We start from the raw sequence: 21,837 nt of genomic DNA, 5'->3' as shown, positions 1-21,837 counted from the left end.
AGAATTTTAAACCTCTCGTATCTACTCTCCATGGTTCTGCGTTTCCATTATGTCCTAGGCTAATTATCATCGATGTGTAATACATTTTCTGGAAAATAGTTAATTTAATTTAAGTACTTCAATATATTTTTTAAAATATTCTATTCCACTCATTAGTCTAATTAGAATCGCTGTAAGGTGTGGGCGTTGTCTGTTTCAGCAATTGTCCGGTGCGATTTTTCATATCGCACCTACGTCACTCAGAGTACTTCTGTGCCTTCGTTGTAAACGTTGACGCCGTTTGTTCTTGCTCCGAGAAATGGTAATTTTGTTTCTAAATAATAGTTTATTCCTTTATTTTAACTGTGGATGAATATCTTCTTACAATGTTTTTCTATTATGGCAGGCTTCCTACTCAGATGACCAGCTGGCCGGTGAGTATCGTGTGGAGAAATCTGGTCTACATACAATGGGGTCAGACCTTTCGTTATGAGTCAATTGGTGGGACTACGAAAGCTTAGTTTCCTTATTTGGTCATAGTTTGAAAGCTCAAATAAGACGTTTTTGTATCGTTACCAACAGACACAGTAGATTCTGTTGTTCGTAGTTGTTAGCCTCAGTGGGAAGATACTCGTCTTCTGATAACAGTATTAGCAGTAACTACATAAGGATGTACGAAGCACCGAATAAAATCATGTCGTCTGTTGAGGGTAAGTTTCTTTGTTTCGTAGTGGTGTTTTTTAATGCTGTCGCAGTGGGTGATTTAAGCAATTATTTCATTATCCGGGTGCTGTAAACATTGTGCGCGTACTTACTTGCAAGTAATACCATTCTATCACAATGAAAGTAAATATTTATGCTCGGCGGTTGGATACAATGACTTAATACGTATTTTGTTGCTTGTTAGTTATTCCCCTCTTCCTCAATAGTTTTGTCATTTCGACCTAAGACTAAATTATGAATTTAGGTTCCAATTAGGAATTAATCTCGAGATTTTCTACTGTTATCGATTTTTTGCCGTCGGTGGAATAAATGCTTATCGTCTCTTATCAATGTACTGTTTTCTTCGTTGTTACTTCTGTGGCGCCAAAGTTAACCCCAAAATCTAATGATAATGATCACATCTTTGTGCGGTTTCATCGGTGTATATTAACCCGATCTATTTCGGAGAGGAGTTGACTCCCAGGTTTCAACGGTTCCTCGCTATTTAATGAGATACACTAAAACATTAGAAACTAGTGTCGGTTATTTTAAAAAATTGAAACGTCATTGCCAGTTGATTATTCTAATTTCGTTTTGCATTGTCAAAGTTACACCCTCCATTTTCAAGTAATTGAAGTGTGTAATTTACTTATTTATTGAGTCAACAGATTACACCATTTACAATGTAGAAACAGGCAGATCAAGATTGGCCTAGATGGCATAAATGACAGTGCAATAATGAGTCAATTGGTGGGACTACGAAAGCTTAGTTTCCTTATTTGCTCATAGTTTGAAAAAACAGTGCAATAGTGGGATTTGAAAAGAAGTTATTAAATGTAGCATACAAGGAAATCGGGGTATTACTTTACAAGAGGTACAATCCGGATTTTGCCTTCAAACCTTCACTTTCCTATAGTATTTTTGCCTCCTGATTAACGTGGTGACATTCATTCCTACCTCCCACCCTACCAACTGGACCAGCTCGAGGGATATTTTTTTCTAGTTGACCAGCCCGTACATGATGGCAAAATCCGGATTGTACCTCTTGTAAAATTTTACCGAAATCAGTTTTGCGGAAATCTTCATATTGAAGTAATCTTGGGATAGGCTACAACGAAAAATAGAGACTATATTTCCAAAACACATATTCTAGAGAAAGACATAGCATCAAATGCATCATAAATTAGCACTACAGGGGAAGATCAATGGCGCAATATACATAAATTCAGAAAAGATCCAACCGACTCTTATTGTTCAAAATCTGACTTAAACTTTTTCTTAGTTAATGGCCTTATTATAAGAAACAAGCATGGTGAGCTCGGGCATATATTTCATGTTGCAGATATGGTCATAGAAACAGAGTGGGCTTACAGAGGATATAAGTAACTGTGTAGTTGTTCTAGCAATGAAACATTTATGGACGCAATCGATGCAATAGGATGAGTGGCAGAGTTTTTCTAGTGGTTAAGTCACATTTATGCGGCTCTTCTCTCAAAATAAGCAACAATGAAATAGCGTGTGTTTGTGGTACTATGAAACAAAAGGAAATGGAAAGAAAAGAAACATGTTTCCTCTTCATACAGACCTCCTAATTCTGAAGATACATCATATTTATAATCGAAAATCAAATATCCTCATTTACTTCAGGAGACAGCAAAAGTGTAATTGTTATTCAGAGATATTTTAAACTCCCACCTTTAAATTGGGATTCTTTCAAACTGAAACTGAATTCATGGAATGGAGAAGTCAGCAATATCTTAATCAATGCACTTTCAAATCTCTGACTAGCCGAAGTAGTTGACAAGTCTATAAGAGGAAATAATATATTAGACACTTTAGCAGTAAGTCATCTTAACTTGGCTAAACATATTAATATCCTCAACGGTAAAAGTGATCGCTAAGTAATCTCTGGAATCATATGTGTAGTAGTAGAGTCATAGACAAAACTAAAACCTATTACATATATGATAAATGTTATTTCACATAATTTTGCCAGATGATCAATGATTCATTCGTTAAACAATCCTATAAACCTCACCTTCCTTGGCCAAATCATAAGATAATGCAAATTAGACTAACCCAATGTAATACCATTTCTTCTATACTAAATACTACATTGTTGTAAGAGATATCTTTTCCATAAATTTATAATATAAGTTTAAAAAAGTTTTTGCTATTTTCTGCAACAAACTCATCTTTGTTTGATTTACCTTCTTTAATCGATTTCTCAGCAACTGGTTTTCTGTAGTGGCTTCAAACTTACACAGAAATATTTTCAAACCGTCTTCTCAGTTTCTTCAGACTGCTTGTTTATAGCACAGTCAATGAGGAGGTTTGTTTTCAATGGAAGACCTCCCAATCCCATTCAAAAGATATTTGGACCAGTATTGAATGCTTCTGCTCATCTTCCCTTTGGCAACTTGCTTACATTCAGAGTAGAAGAAGTGAATTCCACGTAAAAGTGCAGTCTTATTGTCCTGCTGTGGTGAATAGGCTGTAATAATTCAGTGATCTATTCCTCTGATCTATATCTTTTTGTCAAATCCCTTTCCTTTGTCGAACTTGAATGGTTTGATGACATGATCCAATGTTTTAACTTTGTTCAGGAACAGTTCCTAAATAGTATGTACTGTCTTCACATTTCTCCTTCAGGAAGAAATTTCTACGAAGCTTGATAAATTCATTTTTTAAATGAACATGCTCCTCTATAGGTATTCTGGTTTGTTCACATTGGCATGAAGGTGCTCAACGGTGAACATTGAACAACTAACTTGACCTTTGAAAAACAAGCAATGCATTTTCTCCTGGGTAGACTTATTACAGAATTCTACTGTGCACCAGTTTACTTCAAAATTTATTTACATGAAGACTTTTTTGTGCTTTTTGTAGAGGTGGCTGAATCTTTCCTGATATACTTCCAGTGTATCCAAATTTTCTTGGATAGGTTGTGCTGTTTTTACAATGCACAGGTCAAATGTGTGTCGACCATAACTTACTTGTGCAGTCAACATCATTTAAACCCTTCCCCTACGAAGGACAAAAATATGTGGCAGAACGTTTCTTGAGCCTTGTCTTATATTACCCCTCTTTGTGGTAAGGTCATTCAATAGTTCATTCAGTCAGTTTTCGAAATAAACATTTGTTCCTTTCTCAAAAACTATAAACTAAGAATTGAATTCTTTATCTTTTGAGCAGCGTTTACAATTTTTAAACGAAATTCTACAGTAAATATTAATTTTTATCTCGATTTCAGTGTAAACATCAATATGGAAATTGTTGCTACATTAAATGTGTTAATATCGACGGTAAAGCTTCGTTCAAAATTTGACAATTCTTAGAATAAAACAAGGAATTTAATTTGAAGTCTGCAATTTACATGCAAGCAGCAATTATATATATATAGCTAATTCATATGAACGAAGCATGATTCCAAAAATTACGCAGCCACATTGAAGCATAATTTACCACGAACCAATGCCACTGGTAGGGTTATACAGTTTCGCAGCGAGGGGGGGGTTTGGGGGTTAAAACCCACCCAGAGCTCAGAGAAATTTTTTATTTTAATCCATTTTACTTAATTGAATTGATATTACTAATATAATAGTGTAAGGGTCAATAAAATATCCCTCAGAAAGCCATAAACTCACTATTTTGAACCATTTACCTTAAAATTCTGCAGTTTATTAATCTCCCACCTACCGCTTATCCTGGTGGGTATTCCATACCCCCACACACCCTGACCCTTAACGAATGTCCTCCAAAAAAGCTCCATACGGAGGGGACGGAAGAGTCTCTTGGGGCTCGGTACAGCAGTCATGCTAAGGCGAGAACACCACTGCCAAAAAAGGGTTAAAAGTGTCGATGTCTTCAAAATTAAACACTTGCCTATCATCTTGTCACGTGCAAAAACATTTTGTGCAGCTAAGTTTAGGGAGAATTTTTAAGTATTTGCTTGAGAAGCTGAAATAGCATCTTTCAATTCCTCATTTTTCCAAGTCTTCAAATGTGCTTAAATTTCAATCTTTCCCTTTCTGTGTCAAAGCATGCTTACACCTTGTTTTCCAAGAGAGAGAATCATTTTAGGAAGAGCAATCTTGTTTGTTGCTGCCCAAATATGTACATATATCCTTTTATATTTTTTTCCTCCATTTGCCATGGTGGTCACGGTAATTTCCAGGAAGTGGTCATCCATATTTCTCCTCCTCCGCTGCCACTCTTCATGAGGATTTCTCTTGATTTCTTTAATACCTCTTCCCAGTGGTGCTCTTCACTTAGTGTGATAGATTGGTGAATAATAATCGTTGGTGTTACCTTGCTGATAGCGTAACGTAATTAACTAAATAACGTAATTGAAACTTGGCTCCCGTGTGAAAAAATCTGGCACTTCCACATTTCAGAAAAAGGTTTCGATGCAGAAAAATAAAATTTTCGTTGAAAATTGTGGAAATAATGATGAACAGCAGGCTTTTGTAAAATGAAATGTGGAAACAAATTATGAAAAAAAGTGCCTTATCCTAGAATCGAGCTTAGGACCTTCACGTGGAAGTAAATTACCGCAACCACGGGGCTATCGCTCCTAGTTAATAGTGTTCCATGTCAAAGGGAATGTAAGGAACCTGGAAATGTTTAACTGCATTTTTTTGTTTAAACTATTGGATATATAACCCCATATGGGGAGTGATTCGTGGACAATTCCCGATGGACTACAACACTACAAAGTTTGATTGAAATCTGAGAGCCACTTTTGTGATATTCCCCTTGTAAGTGTTTATCTAAAAAGGAGGTGGTGCAAGCTGTATCTGGTTTACTCTGATAGATATAATGAGAGCCAAGTAAATCTTCCTGGAGAACTTGAAATTTGAGTTCCATAGCTGTACTGACCCACTTCAAATAAACTTTAAAGTGCATTTAAAATTTAGTCACCTTTTAGATACAGGCACATTGAGGAGCTTGAATTTTATTAATATATTTCTAATAATCTTTTTCTTTGGAAATCAAATTATAATATAGGTAATTAAATTTTCAACAAAAGCGAATGGGATGCTAAGTGGGATTGATGCACTGTTGTTGAAATATGTTTGTGGACATTTTGATCCATTTCTACTTGACTTCAATACCCTTCGAGACAGCAGAGAATGGGATTTATATTGAAAGTAAAAAGAGGTCAAGGAAACAGAAAAAAGAAAATCTGATGAAAGTAACTCTCCTACCTTCGTAAATACCCTTGCGAGCATTCGTTCATGGGCACAAAAAGCACCGCTACTATTGAAAATGCATCTTGCTACCACATTTCAAAAGAATGCAAATGGCATCACAAAGATCCTTACACTCATTGACGCTGGTACCGGTGCTCATGAATTTCGTTTCAAGCAATGCTGAATTTACTTCACCATACTAACCAAACACCTTACGGGACCTAAAAATAGGTTTATTAATCATAAGACCATTGAGTATGTACCGTGTATTCCAACGGAAGAAAGGGGCCAATAAACAGAATGATTGCTCGAAACAAGGTTAAGTTTAATGAATTATTCGTCATAAAACTACATACATTTCATTTCAACATGGGAAAATCTTCATTACTTCAGCGGTATATCACAAATTTACACTGATCCAGTATATTTAGTCCGAGTCATATCAATGCTAAGATGTTTGAAGTAATATGCAAATGGTAACAAAATGCAAACATTAACACTTCCATGAACATCGCACAAGAAATTGATATTACAAACCATAAAGTATGTCACAAGAGTTCACAAACACAACACTAGCGATGATTCCTTCTGTGACATCCACGTAATTTATGCTTTCGTCAATGAATGTCTTTAAATGGCCCAAAATGTGATTTCAAGCGACAAAAAGGTTTCCTAATTAAATAATTACCCTTTTGGAAGTCGTGGACTTACGGCGAACAATGAGGCAAACGACGTAAACAAGGCGTGGCTGAAGATGAACGTACATTGTTACAATACTAATAAAAGTAATTTTGTCACTACTAATCACAAGAGTATAATCATTATAGGCTTACGTAAACAAGTACGTAGCACACAAAATCCTCTTCAAGACAGTTATACTCCAAAATTCCGATATATTGAGCACCAAAAGTTAGCGATATTCTTCCATCGACGACTGCTGAACCCTTGAATATAAACGCTTATTTACTTAGGCTAGAAAAAATCCGATAGAAAAACAGAAAAATCTCCAAACACGAACCACATTGCACCCACTGGAGTAAGAAATAGTGTAATTAAACATCGTAAATATCTTACAAAACTGTGATCAACTCTTTTTAACTTCTTCCCGGGCTGCCGAGTATTCTATGGCATTTTCGGAGTCTCATTTGTCACAGAAATTTGCTGTTGCTATTTGAAATTAGCTGTTGTTTACTTCGTGAGCGCTCGTTTCTGCGGCATTGCCACTCACCCTTCGTGTCACTCGAGCGACCTATGTCGCACTCGGCCGACTTCGTCTCAAGCATACCGATCTCCGCTCGACTCAGGATACCACTCGACATCACCACTCGCTTCGTTGCCGAGCGCTCGGATAAGTCGAGCAGTTTCGAGCATAGACCCCCAGGTTGTCCGTAGTATTTACAACATCTTGACCCTTTTTGAAATCCCGTGTTACCACATTCATGAGGCTGTCTTGCTCTATCCAAACTTCCTATATCCTCCATGTCTTACGTAGAAGCTTCATCACCTCAGCCACCATGACAAGCATTTCCTCGTCCTCCTCTTTCTCCTATTTTTACTGTTTGGTTGCTGAGCTTATGTCCTAGGTCACTGAACTTTCTATCTGGGGTATTTCACCCTCTCTGTAACCAAATTTTGAATGTCTTCAGTCTTAGTAATGATGAAGATTGGAACTCAATCAGTTTCTGAAACATTGGTAGCCATGTCATCATTAACCTGGTGGGGAACTGAAATAGTCCTCCAAGTTACTTAATTCTAGGAAAAGACAAAAATACTGCTCTTATCATGAATTATTTTGACTCCGATTCTATTTGGCATTGGCTCTTTTCTAACTTCTAGGCCCTAGAATAGAAGTTCAGGGTGGAATCATATTTAAGGGGGGTGTCTCATTTTTTTTCATTGAGTGATGAATAAAGAGGAAAAAGCTTCAATTGTTGCAGTTTATTCCACTCCTGTGTTGTGGATTCTCTCTCACTATGTTATTGGCTTTCTTTGCAGAGTTCCAGGAGGCATTCCAGTTGTTTGACAACAGGGGAGATGGGAAAATCCAAGTGACGCAAATCGGTGATGCCCTGCGAGCTCTGGGCCAGAATCCAACCGAGTCAGATGTCAAGAAATTCACTCATCAACACAGGCCTGGTAAGAGTATGTTCGCAACAGCTTTACTTGGCATAACTTGACTCAGTGTGAGGCAAACCATATGCCTTCAATCACAGTAAAAATCCTTTCTTCAGCTTTGAAATCAATTTTAAGAGGATTTAAGGTATTTTGTTAGAGGTGTACTGTTAAGGATTTTAAAATTTCAGTCAACTTTACTTTTAAGTTATAATAGTTAAATTTGATTATGGTTAATTAATTTTTTTAATTGTGATTTATTAGTTCATACTTTCTTTCATTTTCTTTTTGTTCTGAGTTATCGTTATTCTCTTAAAACTTAATATTGTACTAATTTAATAATTAGATAAAGAGAAAAAAATACACTTCAAGCAAAATCAAAGAATTGTGTGTGCCTTTCTAATTGTTGTAATGAAAAACACTTGGAAAGTACAGACACCACCAGAGATCTTAGACCAAAACATTATTTAAATATGTACTCTAAATGAATTTAAAAAATTGAATGGGAAACTTGCATGGGTCGTCGATTGCTATTAAAACTATTTTGAACAGGTAAAATGGATACATTAGCTTACAAAAATACCTTAAGTTTCTCCATTCATCAGCAAAAGAAATTAAAAAATTGACTTTAAAAGCGAGAAAAATTTCTCTGAGCCGACCACTGCAGGAAGACACCCGAGCTCTACCTAGGCAAAGCGTGACGCCATAGGTGCCTAAACTGCCGTTGGGAGTCAAATATTTTTTCATGGCGAACTTCATCCTTTGGTGTATTTAGCATGCTGTAAACTTGTTTTAAGGGAGGATTTAGCCACTCATCCTCACTTGTGTATGTGCTGTCATTCTTGATAAGTTTTCCTATTGCTATTGCTCCACGATTATTACTTGGGATACTATAAATGCGACATCGGGATGATGAAGTACCAGCATTTCACTTCGTATGTTTCAGTTATCAGAAAAATGGATGATAATGTTGCCACTCGTTCGAATTGTACACCTGAAATTTATCTACATCTACATAATACGCCGCAAGCCGCCTAAAAGGCGTGATGCAGGGGACACATGAAGATGCCACGACCCTCATGGAATTTGTTATGACAAATTATTGCTACATTTTGGTGGAAAATCGAGATGTAAAAGAAACTTGTAATATTGGAGCACAAGAAAATCACCTTTAATTATGAAAAATAACTTTTAGGGAGTTATCTAAGAAAAGCGATGAGCAGTTAAAGAAACATGAGAAATGCATTTATTGCTAAAAGAAACTTTTATTTCATGATAAGGTGACAGAGTTTCACCATTTCATTGGTTTCACGAATACGAATTCACAGCAAAACTGTCTGCACACAATTCACAAGTAAGATCGTGAATCGGTTCCGCTGCCAACACACACACAAGCTACAACCTATACAATAATATAAGTAAATCCATAAACGATATACTAGCACATACCATAAAAATATAGTGAGAAATAGGCAAATACAATTATCAAAAACTGGAAGTCACTACCATCCTTATATTCATCACGTACAACTTACAATAACAGAGCTTGTTATGATGAAAACAACTATTTATTCAGATTTAAAGCCTTAAATTAGACCACGCAAGTGACACAGGTGACTTTTCTCACTACTATTCGTTGATATAATAGAAAAACAAACTTCACACACAGTTTTGATCTTGATAGCTTGATCGTGAAATGTCATATCTACGGTGAACAACGGAGGTGAACACACCACTGACAATTTTTACATTACTGTTAGACATTTATTGATAGCGTAGTAGCACTTATTATAATTAAATCATGATGGAACACTGATAATTACAATTGTTGGCCGATATTTTTCAACCTTGCCAAACTTTATGCATTACAACCACTGGCACTGTGATTATTAGCAGTAGCTTAACAGGAGTTGACACGTTGAAAATAACACTATTTTTGGCACAAAAGATGTTCATAGAAATCTCGAATCAGCGAGCAAAAGTTGTATTGACTAGAATTCACCTCATAATACAAGCACAGGCAGTCCTAAACGAAGAATTTTCCGGTACCTATGAATAAATGGATGAAATTATTGTACCTATATAAAAACGTAGTGGACATTAAAAAAACATCAAAATTGTTCTAATTTCATACTTAAATGAATGAGATGCCGTCGATAACATCAACTTACAAGTAACGTATCTCCCTTCCAACGGCCATGGCTCAGGCTCCTACAACGATGGTATTTAGGTATTAAACAATTTTTTGTTTAACTGCTCCAGTTTTATATTTTATACCCATACTCAGATATTAATATTATTAATAATACAAAATTCCGAGCCTCTATCGTCGGATATTTTGCTTTAAATAGAAAATAATGAACACGGCTTACAAATGAAGCTCTCATAACTGCTGGCAACTATTACAAACAATCACAATGGCTTGGGAGGTGAGGGAGTTTTTGGCGTGCTTTTAAATACGTTACATTTATCATTGAATATCTCGCGAAGGAAATCTCAGATTAACATGCTGTTTTCTTTGTTGAATTCAGAAAATAATTTTCTGTCCGCCAACAAAATAAAAAAAATTCATGCAAGTTCCCCATTACAAATCGGAAGACCAAAAAATTAAATGCACTTTCAGTGCTGTGAATTTGTCAGCTGTTTCCACAACATGCTAATGTTCAGGAACTTTGTTAATGTGTCTGTTGACCTATGGCCACTATAACGGCTAGAGAGCCTGAAAATGATAGGAAACAGCAGGAAGCTCATAGTATGCAGGAGGCAGAAATTTTTATATCAACTATAACCACATTCCATTAGTAAAATTTTAGCCCTGGTTGAAGTTACGTTAAAGAAATGTCTGTAAGTAAGTTAAAATTTTGGTTTACTGCTCACCTCTGATTTTTTAATGTCTCTTTCTTAGTAAAATCTAACCCCTTTGTCAATGGTCAACTCCGGATAAAATTTGAGCTTTTCTAAATTAATGACATTGATTGACAATGCCGCATTATACCACTTTAAGTTGATGTGAACCAGCAACCTCTTTTTTGAGTTTTCTACTACATAGTTTCTGCAAGTCAAGTTGTGGTGAACGAGGCTTTGGTGTTCTCTTAATGATAATTTTAAGTCTGGTTTTCCTTTTTTGCAGAATATCTCACACTATAAAATTTTGCGTAGTTTGCAGGCTAAAACTATTTAACTGGAGAATATTTCACTAAAGCCCAATCACATGATTTAAATATGTATTTTATAAGCAATTAAGAGAGTGAAAACTTATTTAAAGAAAACCTGATCCCAAACCTTTTCACGTCTCTTATTGCACTAGCAGAAGACACACGAAGATTGCTGTTCTGAAAACTCTAGTTGCACTGGTAATGATGCAGCAAATAATTCGGAATGGAGACGTTTTGAGTCGAACACAGCAAGAAATGTAACCTATCGCATGTACTGAAATAAGTTAGAGGAAGGAGTGCATTGCCAACTAACCCTTCCCAAATATTTATTAGCTAGAAAGAAGTAATTGCTGTTTCTAAGTTATTTTTATTCCATATTATTCTATTTTAAATAGCTTTCTTAAGTCATCCGTCTCATTATTTTCCTAATTTGTTTGGTGGCTGCTTTCTCAACCTGCCGCAGAATCTTCAAATTCTCTTTTCCATCTTCTGACATTAAAGAACTCACTCCATAGCATCTATTGCATCCACCACTTTCTTCCAACCCAATTGCACTACGCTATTGGTGGGCTCTTCTTTGATCACATCCTGTCTCTCCCCCAAAATGTCGGGATCCTCATGGTCAGCAAACACTGCGATATCAATTTTTGCATACTCTTTGAAAGATAACCTTCACTGTTTAATAATAGGGTGGTTTCCTATTATTTTTTTATTGCCTAAATCGAATGATTATTACTCCTGGAGTACGCATTTCACACTTTCAGATTTTTAAATGACGATACATATCTATTTTTTGCGATTAAATGAAAAGTGAAAACTTTCAAGGGTGCAAAAACGCAACAGCTAAGTATGAATGCTGGGAAAAGCCCACATGACGTCATTCTGGTTCCCGCTGTCGCTGTGTAAGGTGACCTTGGGGCAAGGATAAGTGCTCCGCTGCAATGAAGGCTGCTAGGAGGTAGCAGAGTACCCTGCTACCAGGTAGTGCTAGGCTTAAATAAGGATTATTAATACCTAATCCAAAGAAGGAAACTTTCCGACCATGGGCAGTTTTAATAGGTGATTATCAGAGATGTTTCCCTGAGCTCTGTGCCACATGCATGCATTGGTAATCTCAGATGATGTAAAACTCTCTATCTACTCACATAGAAACTAGGTCCCTGTGACGTCACTTGGAGTGGCATCGCATGGGCGCCAATCTGGCCTTTATCAAATGTGGTTCAAATTGACCATTGCCATTCGTTCAAACTGGGATTTCTAAAACCAAATAATTTTTACATTATGAATACACTAATGGTGGGTAACAAATCGTATTCAATGCCTTTCGTTTTCTTTGATGAAGGAAACTACCCTATTGAGTGACATCACCCCATTCCTCCCTCTTGTCTTGCTGTGGATGGTCTTGGGTATCTATCTCTCCAGAGAAGCATGCCCTCCTGAAGCACTTTGAGATCGCACTTTTCACTACTCTATTCCAAGCAACACAAAGACGCTGAATGTCTTGCAGGATATCCTCTTCGGTGACTTAATGTCTTACATGTTTGTACTTGGATGGGGTGGAGAATCTACTCCAGAATTTCCTATGGAATGTGGACAGAATAGACAAAAATTAGTGCTCATTGGTTGAACACCTACCAATGAAGTTACAAATGCCTCCCCCTCATAAGGAATAGAATATCCATTCAATTGCCTCTTTCAAAATGAAACAGGATACCTAAAGGTAATTTGAAACCATTTTTGAAGAAAACATGGAGCTCCTTCCTTTCCAGAGTCTTCCAATGTAACCCAATGCAGAAAAGTAATTTGACACTCAATTTCAAGGAAAAATTAAGCTCCCTTTATTCCATCAATACCTTTGGTAATGTAAACCAATACAGAAAGTAATGTGATACAAATTAGAAAGGAAAATTGAGCTCCAACCGGACCACCTGCACCTTTGCAAATGTAACCCAATGCAGAAGGGTAATCTTTTAACATTATCAAGTGAAAATGTTAGTGGAATGGGGATGAGGAACCATGGTGATTTTAAGCGCAGACACCACCTTTAAGCAAACTTCAACCCTGAAATTTAATTTATACTTGTGCACAGAATAGTGAGAGGACAGAAGAAAGGAAAATTGGTCTCACATTAGGAATGTTCAATGGAGTATTATTGAAATTTAATTAAAAAAGAGCTGCTCTGTGGATTTTCTGTTGAGCCATTTCTACTTCTGAACCACTAAGGCAGTTGTTGACTATTAGAGTTGACTATGGCCTTTGTGGAGCCGAAGCGTCTAGTATCCTTTGTGTCTTCCATTCTGTAGGTCTCAAATGTGATCCCCTTCAAAGCTCGGGGTGGAAAAGTTTAAAAGCAGTAGCCTCCACTGTGGTTCTACTTTCTGCTTATTTTGTTAATATCAATGAAAAAAATTAGCTGTAAATGCCAAATACTACGTTTTTTTTTAAATAATTCATTCTAGAGGGGCAGAATAGGGTAGTTTCCTTCTTCAAAGAAAACGAAATGCATTGATAGCTATTCGTTACCCACCATTAGCGTTTTCATAATATACAAATTATTTGGTTATAGAAATCCCAGTTTAAACGAATGGCAATGGTCAATTTGAACCGCACTTGAAAAGGCCAGATTGGCGCCCATTCGATGCCACTCCAAGTGACGTCACAGGGACCTAGTTTCTATGTGAGTAGATAGGAGTTTTACATCGTCTGAGATTACCAATGCATGCATGTGGCACAGAGCTCAGGGAAACATCTCTGATAATCACCTATTAAAACTGCCCATGGTCGGAAAGTTTCCTTCTTTTGATAAGGTATTAATAATCCTTATTTAAGCCAAGCACTACCTGCTAGCAGCCTGCATTGCAGTAGAGCACTTATCCTTGCCCCAATGTCACCTCACACGGCGACAGCGGGAACCAGAATGACATCACACGGGCTTTTCCCGGCATTCATACTTAGTCGTTGTGTTTTCGCACGCTTGAAAATTTTCACTCTTCGTTTAATCGTGAAAAATAGATATCGTCATTCGAAAAGCTAAGAGCGTGAAATGCATACTCCAGGAGTAATAATCTTTCGATTTAGGCAATAAAAAAATAATAGGAAACCACCCTATTCTCCACTTTTCATGTTTTGGGCCCAAATGCAGATTTCATTGTTTGGATTTTTTGTACTTAGAGAGGTTTGTTGTGGTAGATTTTCTTGTGTCCATTGGAAGCGTCAAGAACGGGGCCAATGACTTGGAAATAGGGAGATTTCCTTAAGATTTTGCTGCATGGGGTTCATTGTACAGAGGTTTTACTTTGTTCCCAATGGGCGACTCATTCTTTGCAGCCCTATTGACAATGATTGGAATTAGCGAGGTAAGTAGTGTTATTCCATGTTTTGGTGAAAATGAGTAGGTGGGGACCCTGCAGGTGTGTTTTTTACTAGATTTTCTTTTGGTGAGCATTCCTTCACAAAAGAATTAGGTCCAACGTATCTAAACATCTACTTTTCACTGTTTGCACCTTGTAGCCTCAGGATTATGGAATTAATAATTCTTGTAAGATTGAAAGGATAACAAGTTCAAATGAGAGAAGGAAAGGGCGATAATGTACTAAGGGTAGTGGCAGTATGGATGTCCCCCTCTATAAGATGATCTGATCCTTGGGAAGGGAGTGCTTTGAGGGAGAATTCAGTTGAATGGAATAATGTGATTATTTTTTGGGATCAATATTAATTTGGAGCACCATTGATTGAGTGATACCAAAAAGCATAGACATTACATGCTCTTAGATTTAGTATTGACCTCTCAGCAACTCAATTTAACATTGGTAATTGCTTTTGTGATTTTTTCATGGCAGTCCAGGTATCTACATCTTGTCATTCTTGATTTTATTTGTGTACAAATGATCATTCCATGTAGCAGTGAACGACGCAGTATAAATGCAATCTTAAAGTCAGAGTTGTAAGTCTGTTATTCTTTTACTTCTCTGACTGTGTTCAAATGTATAATATCACCTATCCTGTCAGACAGGATTAGCTCATAATACTCTTAAAGTAGTATATGTCACAGCATTTCAAAAATACCATCTGCGTGGGAGTCTCATAAGTTAAGTTCAAAGCATGGTCAATTGAAGCGTCTGAAAAAGGAATGGTTCCTCTTCATTCCATGTAGAGGTTTAGGGGAAAGCACTCCTGTTCCACTCGATACAGTTGCAGAAGCATGGATTTAGTTCCATTTAACATTCCCGGCAGAAACGTTTGTATCGGCAGAAACGTTTGTATCGGTAGAATGTGGCAGATACTTAGTCTATGAAACGATGAATACTTAGTCTATGAAACGATGATGCACACAATTAAATTTGTTGCCCTTTCAATCTAAATACCTATTACTATCAATCAGACTTCTAGTTCTAAAATTATTATAGCTCAAAAATGTACATGTTTTAATGTATTTCATGCATGTTGGTTTGCATTTTTTACTTTTGCAGATGAGAGAATAAGCTTTGAAGTGTTCCTGCCTATCTACCAAGCAATCCTGAAGAATCGTAGCAACGACACTGCAGATGACTTCATTGAGGGCCTTCGCCACTTTGATAAGGATGGGAATGGATACATTTCTTCGGCTGAGTTGAGACACCTGCTCACGACCCTTGGTGAGTTGCTGCTCCTGCTGCCTTCGGTCACTGCGCTCTTATTCTTTCTACCCTTCTCAATTCATTCTTATTCTAAGCTTGCTCATTTATTGCTTTACAAAATAAATTTCATATATTTGATCTTACCAAGATTTTAACTGTAATCTTGACTCACTCATCCTCTGTGACACTTATATTGTTCCATTGGTATATATTTTTTTCAAACAAGTGACCTATATTTATTGAACTCAAGAAAAAATATGAACTTTTTTCATACCTTACTCTTTGGACATCATTTCCCTGGCAATGGTTTCATAGTAGGGTGATTATTTCATGGTGTTCCTTGTTTCAAGATGTGAAACAAGTAATGTGGTATTATGTATCCTCCTATGGTGAAAGACCTCCATAAAGTCACCATTACTTATCAATGATTGTTGGTTCATTAAGTCATGTGCATCCTTCAATCGGTATCCTACTAATTGAAAATTCCCTCAAACATATTAATTGTGGAGTGAATAATTTTAAATTGTTGTTGTAAATATTCCAACTACATACATATTTTAATTTATTGTCTAATAGTGCATCGTACTTCAAGAGAATTTCAAATTTAATTTAATATGTATCAACCCTAGTCGGCCTGTGTCAATTTAGTTGCTTATAAGCTCATCGTGATTCATAATATCAGGCTCTGTTACTGACAAAGGTGCTCTTACAAGTTTGAATTCATTGTAATTGGGAGAAGTGAATAGGAGATCTTGGCAAGGCTAGTCAAAGCAATATATGCTTTATACAAGGGATCAACCTTGAGGTTGAGCCCACTGTTAAAAATCAATCCTCTCTTCTCAGCTACAAAGACAGACTGGCACTAAGGCAAAGGGGAAGAGAGACATACATACACTTTGCTTCCCCAATGTTTATATACATATGTATTTCCAAATTTTACCCGCAGGTGTGCTGTGACTTTGTTGAATCTGTATTTCAATTTTTAACTCGGTTTCAATGCTATTTTTAAAACATTGGTCAAGTTAGTTTCAACACAGCTTTTTCTAATAGTACACACATATTTATCGTCTAAGTCTGATCTCCTTGTAGGTGAACCTCTTCAAAATTGACCGATTTCATGTGACTGTCATTTTCACTCAGAAGCTCTGTGTTTGGCAGGGTTATGTGACCACTGATCGATGTGAATACTTAAGTACTACCTCATTTTGTAGACTATTTCCTATAGAATCTGAATATACCATTCATAACTTCATTGCAAAAAGTCGAAAAAAGTGACTTTAGGCCAACTATTTTAGGGCCATAAGCATCTAGTGGAATGAATGGCCCACCAGCATGTAAGGATCTTTTCCTCACCTCAAAAGGCCCCTCATTGCCCAACTATATTTCCAAAAAAATGTTGCACCCATTCAACATCCATTTTCTTTCAATAGGGTAGTTTCCTTCATCAAAGAAAACGAAAGGCATTGATTGCGATTCGTTACCCACCATTACTATATTCATAATATACAAATTATTTCGTTTTTGAAATGCCGGTTTAGACGAATGGCAATGGTTCATTTTTATCCTCATTTGAAAAGGGCCAGATTGGTGCCCATGTGATGCCACTCCACGTGACGTCACAGGGACCTAGTTTCTATTCGAGAAGATAGGAGTTATACATCGTCTGAGGGTACCAATGCATGCATGAGGCGCTGAGCTCAGGGAAACATGTCTTAATAATCACTTCTTAAAACTGGCTAAGGTCAGAAAGTTTTCTTCATTTGATAAGGTATTAATAATACTTATTTAAGCCAAGTGCTACCAGCCAGCAGGGTACTCAGCTACCCGCTAGCAGCCTGTGTCGTATCAGCGCTCAACTCACCTCAAGGTCACCTCACAGGGCGGCAGCGGGAACCAGAAATACGTCACAAGGAGAGATTTCCCGGCATTCATACTTACGCGTCGCGTTTTCGCGCGCTTGAAAATTTTCACTTTTCATTTACTCGTGAAAAATGGATATCGTCATTTAAAAAATCTAAAAGCGTTAAATACGTACTCCAGGAGTAATAATCTTTCGATTTAGACAATAAAAAAATAATAGGAAACCACCCTATTATGATGGCTTTCTTGAGGTGCCAAGTTTGGCATTCATAAATTAAGTGTAAAATTTGTATTACTAAGTGTGGGTCTTTAAATTAGGAATGTAAAATAATTTTTAAATATAATTTTTTTTAAAAGTATTGAAGTTATTCCGGGTTCTTTAGAATTCATATCTATCACAGTAAACTCGTAATATTAACCTGGAATTTTGTAAAAATTTCCATGAAAAACTTAGAATTATGCATGATTTTGTCTGCTTTGATTAACTGGATACCCTTTAAACTGATCCTGAAAAAAAAAGATTTTCCCAATGACTCAAGTGGTTGAGTTGCATGAGGAGAGAGAGGCAAGTCAGGAAAGAGGGGGAAGTGAGTGTGGGAAGCAACAGATGAAGTGAAGTATGTAGGAGTTATGATAACTTCGAACCTATTGTGGGGAACACATATGTATAAGGAATACTTGTGGCAGAGCCCTGAAGAAGTTGGGGTCTGTCAAGCTTGTTGTGGGAAGATTTTTGGGTAGGATCATAAAAGGAAGGCTGTGCAATTCATCAAAAACTGCTACAGGCTTACAGATAGCGTCACGCAGATGGTTAGTGAACTAGGCTGGGAGCCACTGGAGACACGCCTTTTTAGGCAGCTTGCTGGGTTGAATGTAGATGTAGATCACCAGCACAGTGATGCAACCTGACATGCTTTCTGCTGGCTGACATTGACTTCGTGGAATTCTTTCATGCCGATTCTGAGGCTACGATGATATGTTGATGAGAAGATGTAAGATGAAGCCTTAGTCTAGACTGCAATCCATTATCACAGGTGAATGGAGATCCATTTATACTCTTGCAAAAAGTGCTAGTTTATGGTTTACATAATGTAATTTCAAAAATACTAAAACTAGCACTTCAAGTTTGAAGCATTGCCTGCAGGCATGCCAGCGTGACTATGATGTTCCCAAAGGCCAGAAAAAAGTAATTTTCTGGAATCCTCAGCACCCTTAATTAGTATTCCCTGCTTATTATATTGTCAATGCTTATAATAATAATATAATAATTTTTTTCCTTGTCTTGACCTCATTTAATTCATTTTAAAATAGTTCTTGTAGTGTAGGTTAATGTATGTTTAAAAGTTTTAGTTTTTTGGCTAAAACTTTTTTTGCATAACATACATTGACCTACACTCCAAGATTTATTTTAACATGATTTAATAATATATTGACATCTTTCTTTTATTTTATTGCATTAGCAATATATTTCTGAGTTCATTAAGTACAATCACTGCTATATTACCTCAAGTACTGCTACATAAATGGCATTGGTTTAATTTCATTGGAGTTAAAATACACTCACTCTTTTTGTTCTGAGGAAGAAAAAAATTGTAGAAGTCAGTTATTATAAAATTTTAAATTTTGAAAGATAGCATTCAAATCATTTTGATAATCTATGTATTGTTTCAGTTTCTGTGTTGATTTATCAATTTTCAATTGTAACATTGGGTGCACAATATTGCGAGTTCTTGTGCTGACCTAAAGGGTTAAAAGTAAAATAAATAATAATTGACACAAAATATTATTGCCAGGCACCATATTTTAAATGAGAGAACTTAACATATTCTATCCACTACCTGCTTGAATATGTGTACTTTGAATGGCTTTTTCTCACAAATGTCTATATTTTTTTTGGATATTGAACTACCCTTGTGTTTTCATTGGTTGAAGCTTCATTTTTATAGCGACTGTTAAAAATACCAGTTGTTGGTGACACTTCTTCAAAAATTATTGTGCCCATCAGGAGGCCTGAGAATAATTATTCCTGCATTGTTGGAGAAATGATAATTGTTTGAGCCAAATTTACAAGAATATCCGCTTTTATCTAGGTGGGAAGCAAATATCTTTTTCAAATGAAATCTGTTTACTTAGTGAGACAGCACTCACAATGTTACGTACAATGCAACAACATGACTGCATAAACTTGAACTTCTATATCAACAGTACTTCTCAATGTCATGTATTTTAGTCATCAGTGAAAACGTTAAAATATATAGCATTTTCAAGAGTAATTTGAAGTTAACTGGTTCTTTTTTTCAACTTTTAGCAGCATGGGTATTTTTCCTTGGTCTAATGTGATGTGTTTTCTTTTCTCTGGAGGTTAATGAGAGCTCTTGTTTTTCTCTTTCACTGCAGGTGAGAAGCTCACAGACGAGGAGGTGGAGCAGTTGATGGCAGGTCAGGAGGACTCGCAGGGCAATGTCCACTATGAGGAATTTGTGCGATTGGTCATGGGAGGGTAGATGTCCAACCAAATTCCCTTTTGAGTCTACATCATCCCACTGTATGCTGTTTTTTTGTGTGGTGTGGAAACTGACGTTGCTAGGGTTGTCAAAGTATTTTCAATGCTAATCAAATGGGCCTCTTCCAATGTGGTGAGATACCATTGGTGCATCAATCCAAGTTCATCTCCCTGTCATTACTTTGCCTTTGATTGAATTCTTTCTTGTCTTTTGTGTGTTTTAAGCCTTTCCCTTATTTTAAGATGATTAACATATATGATGTAAATGTAAAGTGAATTGGTTTAAATATTTATATTAATCATATGAGTATGATTTGGTTAAATTGATTAAATAGTGGTATTCTCTGGTCCAAATTATTATTGCTATTCTTTGGAAAGAATAAAGTTTCAAAAGAGAATTTTTTGTCTATATAATCTGGTTACTATCTGTGGGATGATGTTGTGTTGGTTGGACAGGTTATTGTGCAAGGTAGGCATGTGTGTTGAGTCAGGAGCACTTCTTTGCCAAAGCTATGCTTGTCTGAACTCTGACATGTCTCATCTGATAGGGCTACTTCATTTCTGTTTACATAAATTTTTGTGATTTTATGCGTAATTTTAGTTTTTATTCTACATTTAAAGTTTATGGCTATTTACAACTTTTGACGACTTTTGACTTTGCTTAACACTCCCTCCAGCTTGTTTTGAAGCCATCGCATTCAGGATGTAAATCCACAGCCCTGATACCGCATTTACCCTTAATGTTTATGAACAAGGTGGCATCTTTGAACCAAATGTACTTGTGCTGCGACTTCTTTTAATAAATATCCTATTTTTAAATGCATAATTCTAGAGAGCCTATGATTGCTAAAGCAAGATTGATGTGTGCTACACTTTCTGCAATTTCCATTGTGGATGTCCGCCATTGCAGATGTCCGCCATTGTGCCTGTGATATGTTTCAGGGCAATCTCTTGATGTTCTAGCAATATAGAGGATAGTACATAGGTTTCAAGCAAAAGTCGTATCACAAAGTGCAGTTTTTGCCAGGTGGAATGCAGAAAATCACGTATTTACTTACATTGTCAAATTGTGAAAAAATCCACAGAGAAAAAAATGCCTAGACCAGGATTCGAACCTGGATCCCCAGATTACCGCAAGCTTTGCTCTCCGGCTTGTGCGGAAAATCCAAGGAGAAAAAATCATTTGCCTTGACTGGGATTCAAACCCAGTTTAGAGCGAACACCTCTTTGTGTTCAAATGTTCGGCTTTGCTCTCCGGCTGTGGTGGTTTGCCCACGATTTGGACTGCTTGTGGGATCGAATGCTCAGCAGTCCATACCACTTTGTCTGGTATAGTCCTCGAAATTCCACAGGAGAGAGTGATGCCTCGGTAGCTCAACTGGCTAAAGCACTCGATCGTAAAGTGGGTGATCAGGGTTCGAATCCCGGTCAAGGTTGATTTTCTCTCTGTGGATTTTTTGCGCTATTTGTGCATTGCGGGTGACTCTGTAAAGTTATCACTGTGTCTAGTCCCGATATGCTTACATTGAAAAATATGCTACCAAACTGTCACCTGTGTTCAGACTGGAGCAAAAAAAATTCATCTGGAAATTTGTCAAAACTGGTATTGATTGGATTTACAATGTTTTCTGCAAAAAGTGCCAAGCCAAAGCCCTTCTCACCAGCAAGAAAAGTTCCCAAGAAACTGGACCATCTGTACAGCAGATTTAGCTGCA

The 21,837-nt window shown here is 36.7% G+C and overlaps 1 protein-coding gene across 2 annotated transcripts; it reads left to right on the top strand.

The window, feature by feature from the left end:
• The first annotated feature begins 75 nt into the window (after positions 1 to 75).
• LOC124165214 (myosin-2 essential light chain) lies at positions 76 to 20,948 on the top strand. Of its 2 annotated transcripts, XM_046542494.1 has the most exons (5): positions 76 to 301; positions 386 to 413; positions 7,872 to 8,012; positions 15,613 to 15,777; positions 20,017 to 20,948. In XM_046542494.1, exons 1-5 carry the CDS (start codon positions 299 to 301, stop codon positions 20,121 to 20,123), a joined length of 444 nt encoding a protein of 147 aa, XP_046398450.1. In that variant the 5' UTR covers positions 76 to 298; the 3' UTR covers positions 20,124 to 20,948. The 2 variants fall into 2 exon arrangements, with proteins under 2 accessions (XP_046398450.1, XP_046398449.1); XM_046542493.1 differs by lacking the exons at positions 76 to 301; positions 386 to 413 and adding an exon at positions 509 to 689.
• The last annotated feature ends 889 nt before the right edge of the window (positions 20,949 to 21,837 follow it).

Source organism: Ischnura elegans, chromosome 9 (assembly GCF_921293095.1).
Source record: "Ischnura elegans chromosome 9, ioIscEleg1.1, whole genome shotgun sequence".
Taxonomy (NCBI): domain Eukaryota; kingdom Metazoa; phylum Arthropoda; class Insecta; order Odonata; family Coenagrionidae; genus Ischnura; species Ischnura elegans.
Note: the sequence above shows the minus strand (reverse complement) of the source record. Positions and strands in the feature narration are given on the sequence as shown.

Bases quoted from the DNA above. Each gene is read 5' to 3' on its own strand.
- LOC124165214 (XM_046542493.1), top strand. From the start codon at position 650: ATGTACGAAGCACCGAATAAAATCATGTCGTCTGTTGAGG. The intron at 690-7,871 runs GTAAGTTTCTTT...CTTTCTTTGCAG, and splicing joins AATCATGTCGTCTGTTGAGG to AGTTCCAGGAGGCATTCCAG. The intron at 8,013-15,612 runs GTAAGAGTATGT...TTACTTTTGCAG, and splicing joins CACTCATCAACACAGGCCTG to ATGAGAGAATAAGCTTTGAA.